The sequence below is a fragment of the Oncorhynchus mykiss genome, chromosome Y (assembly GCF_013265735.2).
Source record: "Oncorhynchus mykiss isolate Arlee chromosome Y, USDA_OmykA_1.1, whole genome shotgun sequence".
Lineage (NCBI taxonomy): Eukaryota > Metazoa > Chordata > Actinopteri > Salmoniformes > Salmonidae > Oncorhynchus > Oncorhynchus mykiss.
In genome coordinates, this window is record NC_048593.1 from 11,520,152 (window position 1) to 11,530,730 (window position 10,579).

At 43.3% G+C, this 10,579-nt stretch overlaps 1 protein-coding gene across 1 annotated transcript; it reads right to left on the bottom strand.

The window, feature by feature from the left end:
• Positions 1-3,301: 3,301 nt before the first annotated feature.
• LOC110509625 (claudin-4) lies at positions 3,302-5,063 on the bottom strand. Its single transcript, XM_021590622.2, has one exon. The coding sequence runs from the start codon at positions 4,815-4,817 to the stop codon at positions 4,170-4,172; it is 648 nt and encodes a 215-aa protein (XP_021446297.1). The 5' UTR covers positions 4,818-5,063; the 3' UTR covers positions 3,302-4,169.
• Positions 5,064-10,579: the final 5,516 nt, after the last annotated feature.

A 10,579-nucleotide genomic window follows, 5' to 3' on the forward strand; every position in this document is an offset into this window, starting at 1 on the left:
ATAGGTCTTGTCGTGCCCTCTTCACGACTGTCTTGGTGTGCTTGGACCATGTCAGTTTGTTGGTGATGTGGACACCAAGGAACTTGAAGCTCTCAACCTGCTCCACTACAGCCCTATTGATGAGAATGGGGGCCTGCTCGGTCCTCATTTTCCTGTAGTCCACAATCAGCTCCTTTGTCTTGATCACGTTGAGGGAGAGGTTGTTGTCCTGGCACCACACGACCAGGTCTCTGACCTCCTCCCTATACGCTGTCTCATCTTTGTCGGTGATCTGCAAATGGTGGTGTTGGAGTCGTGCCTGGCCGTGCAGTCATGAGTGAACAAGAAGTACAGGAGGGGACTGAGCACGCACCCCTGAGGGGGCCCTGTGTTGAGGATCAGCGTGGCAGATGTGTTGTTACCTACCCTTACCACCTGGGGGTGGTCCATCAGGATGTTCTTGATCCAGTTGCAGAGGGAGGTGTTTAGTTCCAGGGTCCTTAGCTTAGTGATGAGCTCTGAGTGCGCTAATGGTGTTGAACGCTGAGCTGTAGTCACTGAATATAATTCTCACATAAGTGTTCCTTTTGCACAGGTAGGAAAGGGAAGTGTGGAGTGCAACAGAGATTGCATCATCTGTGGATCTGTTGGGGCAGATTGCAAATTTGGAGTGGGTCTGGGGTTTCTGGGATAATGGTGTTGATCTGAGCCATGACCAGCCTTTCAAAGCACTTCATGGCTACACACGTGAGTGCTACGGGTCAGTAGTCATTTAGGCAGGTTACCTTAGTCTTCTTGGGCACAGGGACTATGGTGGTCTGCTTAAAACATGTTGGTATTACAGACTCTGACAGGGAGAGGTTGAAAATGTCAGCGAAGACACTTGCCAGTTGGTCAGCGCATGCTCGGAGTATACATCCTGGTAATCCGTCTGGCTTGTGAATAGAGTTAATGATCTTAATCACATCGGCTACTGAGAGCGAGATCACACAGTCATCCGGAACAGCTGGTGGTCTCATTCATGTTTCAGTGTTATTTGCCTCCAAGTGAGTACAAAAGTAGTTTAGTGCATCTGGTAGGCTTGTGTCACTGGGCAGCTCTCGGCTGTGCTTCCTTTTGTAGTCTGTAATTGTTTGCTAGCCCTGCCACATCCGTCGAGGGTCAGAGCCGGTGTAGTACAATTCGATCTTAGTCCTGTACTGGCGCTTTGCCTGTTTTATGGTTCGTCAGAGGGAATAGCAGGATTTCTTATAAGCTTCCGGGTTAGAGTCCCGCTCCTTGAAAGCGTCAGCTCTAGCCTTTAGCTCGGTGTGGATATTGCCTGTAATCCATGGCTTCTGGTTGGGGTATGTACGTACTGTCACTGTGTGGACAACATCATCAATACACTTATTGATGAAGCCAATGACTGATGTGATGTACTCCTCCATGCCATCTGAGGAATCTGTGCTCGCAAAACAGTCCTGTAGCTTAGCATCTGCTTCATCTGACCACTTTTATATTGATTGAGTCACTGGTGCTTCCTGCTTTAATTTTGCTTGTAAGCAGGAATCAGGAGGATAGAATTATGGTCAGATTTGCAAATGGAGGGCGAGGGAGAGCTTTGTATGCGTCTCTGTGTGTCGAGTAAAGGTGTTCCAGAGTTTTTTCCCCTCTGGTTGCACATTTAACATGCTGATAGAAATTTGGTAAGACAAATTTAAGTTTCCCTGCATTAAAGTCCCCGGCCACTAGGAATGCCGCCTTTGGGTGAGCGTTTTCCTGTTTGCTTATGGCGGAATACAGCTCATTGGGTGCGCTCTTAGTGCCAGCATCGGTCTGTGGTGGTATGTAGACAGCTACGAAAAATACAGATAAACTCTCTAGGTAGACAGTGTGGTCTACAGCTTATCATGAGATACTCTACATCAGGCGAGCAAAACCTTGAGACTTCCTGAGATATCGTGCACCAGCTGTTACTTACAAAAATACATAGTCCGCCGCCCCTTGTGTTACCAGACGCCGCTGTTCTATCCTGCCATTACAGCGTATTAACAGCCAGCTGTATGTTGATAATGTCATCGTTCAGCCACGACTCCGTGAAGTATAAGATATTGCAGTTTGGAATGTCCCATTGGTAGTTTAATCTTCCGGCGTAGGTCATCAATTTTATTTTCCAAAGACAGCACGTTTGCTAGCAGAATGGAAGGCGGTGGTGGTTTATTTGATTGCCTACGAATTCTCAGAAGGCACCCTGACCTCCGGACCCTTTTTCTCTGCCTTGTCTTCACGCAAATGATGGGGATCTGGGCCTGTTCCCGGGGAAGCAGTATATCATTCACGTCGGGCTCGTCTGACTCTTTAAAGGAAAAAAAGGATTCTGCCAGTTCATGGTGAGTAATCGCAGTTATGATGTCCTGAAGATCTTTTTGGTTATAAGAGAAAGTAGCAGCAACACTAGGTACAAAATACGTTTAAAAAAAAGTTACAAACAATATAAAGAAACAAACAAAAAAACACAATCAGTTAGGGACACGTAAAACGTCAGCCTTCTTCTCCGGCTCCATCTCTGAGTGCGGGAAGTGGTTCTCCCAAGATAGCGACTGGAAACGACACCAGATAAGACACCACCCTAACCTCTGACCTTCCGACACAGGCAGCTTCAGTAGAGGCACACACCCAATCCCAAATCCACCCTCTGCCCCTCCCTTCCTAGCTAATGCCCCCTATCCACTATACCAGGGGGTGTCAATCTCAATTCCCAGAGGGTAGAATGTCTAATGGTTTATATTGTTTGCTTTCAATTTGTGTCCAATTAACACCTAGACAACCAGGAGAGGAGAGTTCCTAATCAATTACAAGGGAGGAGCGAAAACCCGCAGAGTGTCATTTGAGATTTGCTGTACTGTGTTCAGAGAACAGTCCTGTAGGCCTACTGTAGTTCTCCCTTTCTGTTAGACTCACACACGCTGCTCTCCAAATAAATATGACACATTTTTGGGCCAAAGCGTTTTTTGTGAACCGTTCTGTCATTTGCTTGTGTTTTTATATTCGGTCACTTTGAGTCACATTCATCCATCAGTGCTTGTTTATGTCACTGTGAACCAGAAGGTGATAGCTGGTGTGTGCTGAATTGGCTGTAGTTAGGATTACACACATTCCCTCTATGTTTCTGTAAGGCTTTGGTATGTGTGTGTGTGTGTGTGTGTGTGTGGTAAAAGGTCAATGTAGAGAAACTTCAGTAGTTCAACTGAAACTGTATTCAGTCAGATATTCAGTCATAATATTATAATAAAAGTAGCCTAATGCACAATAATACTACTACACAGAAACACAAGGGAGATTGTGAATTGGGATTTCCTTTTTTATTAAAGAACAACAATTGCCCAGTACTTTAAAGAGGGCTAGGACAAAAGATAGATACACACTCAGCCATGCAGTAAAATAGAACAGCATTCAAACGCAAATAAGCTCCTTTGATCATGGTATGAGTGAACATTTGTCTGAGTAGCATTCACTGTGTTACAAAGGAGGAGTCCAGTGTGGGAACCTAAACATGTTAACTATTACCAGTCTCTGCAAAGATGTACATTATGTGGTTATTTAAAACTTCCAACCAGACACAGTAAAGCCAGTGGAGAACAATGAGCTTTATTCACAGAGCGCACAGACCGTGACAGCAGACTCTGGCGAGACAATAGACTAGTGTCAACCGATAACAACATGAACATTTTTACAGAAAGCCTATATAATTCCTGATGTAAAATAATCATATGCAAATACAAGATTTAAGTCTTAAAAATGTTACGCAATAGATAGACTACACAACAAGTGTTTCAACTTCTTGGTCAGTCTTGAGCTATGATCTCGGTGTGTATAGGGTTCCATTCCTTTGGCAAAAAATTGAATTTTTCCTTTTCTGTTCATCAGACCCATGAACCCATGGCCAGACCCCTAAACAAAGTTGTAGCCTACAACACAGAAAAAATACATTTTGGTGAAGTCGCCATGCCAATCAAAGCAAAGGAGGGGAAAAAAGGATCCTGATATCATCTCGCCTACACATAATGTCCCTTATCGAAGCTTCCGTTCTAGAGAAACACAATAAAGATAACATACGCAATGGGCATCAAACAGTAGGCTAAGTAGACAACTTGTCCGTCCAGGTCCTGTGCCAAGTTTTGATGTGAGTAAAACTCTCCTCTCCTCACCTACACATAATGTTTCTTGTCGAAGTCTCCATTGGCCGAGATGGTCTTGGTGGGGGCATATTTGATGGGGTAGGCGCTCTTGGCTCCCTGGGGACAGGAGCAGCACAGCAGGGTTCCCCCCAGAAGGAGCAGGGCTGTGGCCGCCCAGCCAATGTAGATGGCCGCTCCTATCTCCCTCTTCTTGGACGAGGACACATCTGGGTTGTAGAAGTCTACTATGATGTTATTGGCCATCCAACAGAGGGGAACCAGCACCAATAGACCGCTGATGATGTAGACCACCCCACCTGCGTTCACCACTTTGGCTTTCACCGATTCGGTCTTGATGCAGTTGGTGCACTGTGCTCCAGCGATGGTCACCACCAGCCCCGCCACCCCCAGCACCGCCGATATCACCGTGAGGGCGCGTGCCGTCTGCAGGTCCTGGCTGAGCGCAAGCATCGAGTCGTGCATTTTGCACTGCATCTGACCCGTGCTCTGCACCACGCACGACATCCAGAGCCCGTCCCAGATGGTCTGCGCAACCACAATATTCATATCGATGAACGCCGTCACCTTCCACATGGGCAGCCCGCACGCGACCATGACCAGGAGCGAGCCCAGTAGGCACAACCCCATCCCAAGGACCTCCAGACACGCAGAGAGCATGGTGAGCCTTTTTCTTCTTTAAAACAGAGAGAGGAGAGTGGACACAAATGTCATTTAATATCCACTCGAGTATCAGAAGAATCTCTTTCTCTTATTCGCTCTAGAAATGTAGGCTTGTAATAGATGATCAAAGAGAGGCTAGGAGGTATAAGGTAAGGTATATAGGCTCTCTGGCAGGTCTGAATCCACTCTGTGCCAGAAGGGGGTGCAGCCTTTGTCATTTATGGGACCGTTATTCGCACGCTAACGTCCAGTGTGACAGTTGCACACATGTCAAAACAAAGCGGATAAACTTTGAGCCAACCAGTGACAAGCGCATCTCCACATCAGCCAATGAGTAGGCAGAATTCGGATGCGGAGAGACAAAAGAGTTCAATGAGGAGAGAGAGAGAGAGAGAGAGAGAGAGACAGAGAGCGAGACAGAGAGAGAGAGAGAGAGAGAGAGAGAGAGAGAGAGAGAGAGAGAGAGAGTGTGTGCATGGCAGTAACAGAAAAAGGAACACAACAGGTTAACTGTCTTCCTGGAATTGATCCTGAGGAAGAAAGAAAAAATAACAATGATGTGAGGTCAGAAGACCAGAAACAGAAATGGTCAACTATTTATGATAATAGACATTATTTAGATGAGGAGAAAACTGATTTAATTCGTTGTTATACAATATATGCAAACCACAGTGTGTGTGTGTGTATTTATACAACAGGCGGGTCTAATCCTGGATGTGGTAAGGTTAAAACCGCATTCCAGTCGGTGTCTATTTAGGCAATAAGGCCTGAGGGGGTGTGGTATATGGCCAATATACCATAGCTAAGGGCTGTTCTTAAGCGCAACGCAACGCAAAGTACCTGGATACAGCCCTTAGCCGTGGTATATTGGCCATATACCACAAACACCTGAGGGGCCTTATTGCTATTATAAACTGGTTACCAGCGTGAGGACAGTAAACAAGTAATTTTGTGTCGTACTCATACTATATTGTCTGATATTCCACAGCCTCCAGACAATCAGCATCCAGGACCCAAACTACCTGGTTTATAATTCACAAGTTACCACTGGCTAAAGCTATGACATTGAAATGCCTATTTGCTGTTCAATTTCACGGTGCATTCTGTCTCATCAGCCTAGCCAGAGCCAGGCGATTCGAAAAATGTATCTCCAATGTAAAAAAGCATCTAGACATTATTTCCCCTTTCTTTTAGACAAGCATTTGGTTTTCAACAGAGATTTGAAAAAACCTTGCTGCCTGTCTCTCTGACATTTTTAATATTGTTGAATAATACTGAAGACATCAAAACTGTGAAATAGCACATATGGAATCATGTAGTAACCAAAAAAGTGTTAAACAAATCAAAATATATGTTATATTTTAGATTATTCAAAGTAGCCAAACTTTGCCTTGATGACAGCTTCGCACACTTTTGGCATTCTCTCAACCAGTTTCACCTGGAATGCTTTTCCAACAGTGGTGAAGGAGTTCTCACATATGCTGAGTACTTGTTGGCTGCTTTTCCTTCATTCTGCTGTCTAAGTCATCCCAAACCATCTCAATTGGGTTGAGGTCAGGTGACTGTGGAGGCCAGGTCATCTGATGCAGCACTCTATCACTCTCCTTCTTGGTCAAATAGCCCTTACACAGCCTGGAGGTGTGTTGGGTCATTTTCCTGTTAAAAAGCAAATGATAGTCCCACTAAGCGCTAACCAGATGGGATGACGTATCACTGCAGAATGCTGTGGTAGCCATGCTGGTTAAGTGTACCTTGAATTATAAATAAATCACTGACAATGTCACCAGCAAAGCACTCCCACACCATCACACCTACTCCATGCTTCACGGCAGGAACCATACATGCAGAGATCATTCGTTCACCTACTCTGCATCTCACAAAGACATGGTGGTTGGAACCAAAAATCTCAAATTTGGACTCATCTGACCAAAGGACAGATTTTTCCCCGATCTAATGTCCATTGCTTGTGTTTCTTGGCCCAAGCAAGTCTCTTCTTCTTATTGGTGTCCTTTAGTAGTTTATTTGCAGCAATTCGATCATGAAGGCCTGATTCACGCAGTCTCCTCTCAACAGTTTATGTTGAGATGTGTCTGTTACTTGAACTCTGTGAAGCATTTATTTGGGCTGCAATTTCTGAGGCTGGTAACTCTAAGGAACATATCCTCTGCAGCAGAGGTAACTCTGGGTCTTCCTTTCCTGTGGCGGTCCTCATGAGAGCCAGTTCCATCAAGGCGCTTGATGGTTTTTGCGACTGCATTTGAAGAAACTTTGAAAGTTCTTGATTGACTGACCCTTCATGTCTTAAAGTAATGATGGACTGTCGTTTCTCTTTGCTTATTTGAGCTGTTCTTGCCATAATATGGACTTGGTCTTTTACCAAATAGGGCTATCTTCTGTATACCACCCCTACCTTGTCACAACACAACTGATTGGCTCAAACGCATTAAGAAAGAAAGTAATCCCACAAATGAACTTTTAACAATGCACACCTGTTAATTGAAATGCATTCTAGGAGACTACCTCATGAAGGTGTTTGAGAGCATGTCAAGAGTGTGAAAAGCTGTCATCAAGGCCAAAGGTGGCTTCTTTGAAGAATCTCAAATCTCAAATATACTTTGTAAGGCAGCCTGATTGGGTGGGTAAGTGGTTAATCTGGCAGGACCTCTGCCCAGCCAGGCCCTGCCTCAGCTTTACCTCTGAGAAAAACTATTAAGAAAACTAGTATCACTTAAGTGTGTGTGTTTGTGTGTGCATGTTCCCCACAAGCCAATGTCAGACAAAGTCTGTTTCTCTTTCCTTTCCCTGTTTGTGTCCTCGCCGTCTTTCCCGAGACCTCTTGCCTGCCACATGGCATTCTGGGAAATACATAAACAGGAAGTGTTGTCCGCTGTGTCATTCTCTGGCCTATCGCTGGACACAGCTGCTAGGAGAGAGAAGGATGGAAAGAGTGGTGGGAGGGGGTGGATGGTTGGAGGGTTGGAGAAGGAATGACGGTAAGGATTAATGCAAACATTGGAAAGACAATGGAGAGACCAAGAGTTTTGAATCTGTTATATCTTTATACGTTGCTTTTCTATACTATTCACACCCTTTGACTTTTTCCACATTTTGTTGTGTTACAGCCTGAATTTTTGTGTCACCGGCCTACATACAATACCCTATAATGTTAAAGTGTAATTATGACTTTTGACATTTTTACTAATTAATAAAAATGAAAAGCTCAAATGCCTTGAGTTAATAAGTATTCCAACTCTTTGTTATGGCAAGCATAAATAAATCCAGGAGTAAAAATGTGATTAACAGTTCACATAAGACTTTTTGTGCAATAATAGTGTTTAACATGATTTTTGAATTTCTACCTAATTTCTGTACCCCACACAAACAATCGTCTGTAAGGTCCCTCGCTCGAGCAGTGAATTTCAAACAAAAAATGCCTCACAAAGAAAGGTAGAAGTGTAAAAATAAAAAAGCAGCCATTGAATATCCCTTTGAAGTTATTAATGACACTTTGTATGGTGCATCAATACACCCAATCAGTACAAAGATACATGCATAATTCCTAACTCAGTTGCCGGAGAGGAAGGAAACCGCTCAGGGATTTCACCATATTAAACAGTTACAGAGTTTCATGGCTGTGATAGGAGTAAACTGAGGATGGATCAACAACATTATAGTTACTCCACAATAACTCCACTGTAGTTACTCCACTGTAACATAACAGCATTTGGAATAACGTAAGTCAAGGGGTATGAATACTTTCTGAAGACACTGTATCTGGTTTGCATGGAGGCGATCGAGCTTTTGACTTAGTGGAGAACAACAAGCTCTCACAGTCTCACTGCAGAAGTAGACGTCTATCCACCTTCCCCAAACGTCAAATTTCAAAGTGTTTAGGTTGCTCCTGCTTCTCTGTAACATTCATCCTGCTGCTCTGTAATTGTTCCATTTCTCCAAATGTCAAATTTCGAAGCTAAAGGTTAAGTTTAGGCACTCACTTTTAATGGTTAAGGTAAGGGTTAAGGTTTGGGATTGGGTTAAAAAATGTATTTAAAAAACAGTGTCCACAACTGGGATTGAACACACAACCTTCTGATCGACAGTCATGGGATCCACACCACCAAGTAAAACCGAAGGTTACTTGATGGTAATAGCGCTCACTGTTGCCCCTAGTGGCAGGTTTGAAGGCATTTCCCAACATTCTAAGGCAGTGGTTCTTAACCTTGTTGGAGGTACTGAACCCCACCAGTTTCATATGCGCATTCACCGAACCCTTCTTAATTGGAAAAATAAAATATGATTTTTTTCAAATTCAAAACATAGGTATATATTTTACTGGTACACAAAATGAACCGTGCATCAACATCACTGTGTTCAAAGAACAAAATCATCAAAACATGATTTTCACACAAAAACAAAAACAGAATAATGAATATTTACTGCAAATCAGTGTGACTTGTGCTGTTGCCTTTCAGAGACCAGTTCAGAAATGCGCGGCTTCACCTTGGCAAGTGCCACTCTCATGTTATTTTCACAACAAAGTCTGTTCCTTTTCTTCGTTTTTCTGTCCAGCATCCTCGAAAAGGATTGCTCGCAAAGATATGTTGTAACAAACGGTATGAAAATCTCCAGAGCTTTCTTAGCAATAACAGGGTACGTTACCATTTGTTGACACCAAAACGTTGAAAGTGTTGTTGTTCTGAAGAGTTGTTGTTGAACCTGGCTCTGCTGAATTTCAATGATTTCATCAAGGTATTCATCATTGACATCTGTTGTCTCAACACTAAACGTGAACGGCTGTCTCACCCATGCTGGATATGACTCTCTTGTAGGGAAGTATCCGTCGAGAGACTTTGCAAGCTCATCTAAGTGCGTGGCAATTGCTAAGGACATGGATAGATGTCCAATTTCGACGGCCCCCATCTCCCTGAAATGCTATCTGGTGCACTAATGCAGTGGTGGAAAAAGTACTCAATTGTCATACTTGAGTAAAAGTAAAGATACCTTAATAGAAAATGACTCAAGTAAAAGTGAAAGTCACCCAGTAAAATACTACTTGAGTAAAAGTCTAAAAGTATTTGGTTTTAAATATACTTAAGTATCAAAAGTATATGGAATTGCTAAAATGCATAAAGTATCAAAAGTAAAAGTATAAACCAGTTAAAATTCCTTATATTCAGCAAGCCAGATTTTTTTATTGACGGATTACCAGAGCGCACTCCAACACTCAGACATAATTTACAAACAAAGCATTTGTGTTTAGTGAGTCTGCCAGATTAGAGGCAGTAGGGATGACCAGGTTTGTTATTTTCATAAGTATGTGAATTGGACCATTTTCGTGTCAAAATGTAACGAGTACTTTTGGGTGTCAGGGAACATGTATAGAGTAAAACGTATATTATTTTCTTTAGGAATGAAGTGAAGTAAAAGTAAAAAGTTGGCAAAAATATAAATAGTAAAATAAAGTACAGATACCCCACAAAAATGACTTAAGTAGTACTTTAAGGTATTTTAACCTAAGTACTTTACCCCATTGCACTAATGGAGGTTGTCACTCACATCAGTCAGACAGGCCAGACTACAAAGGGAAGCACAACTGCGAGCTGGCCGGTGACACGAGCCTACCAGATGAGCTAAATCACTTCTATGCTCAATTCGAGGCAAGCAACACTGAGGCATGCATGAGAGCATCAGCTGTTCCGGACGACTGTGTGATCACACTCTCCGCAGCCGACGTGAGTAAGACCTTTAAACAGGTCAAC

Excerpts from the sequence above, each read along its gene's own strand:
- LOC110509625 (XM_021590622.2), bottom strand. The coding sequence starts at position 4,817 with ATGCTCTCTGCGTGTCTGGAGGTCCTTGGGATGGGGTTGTGCCTACTG.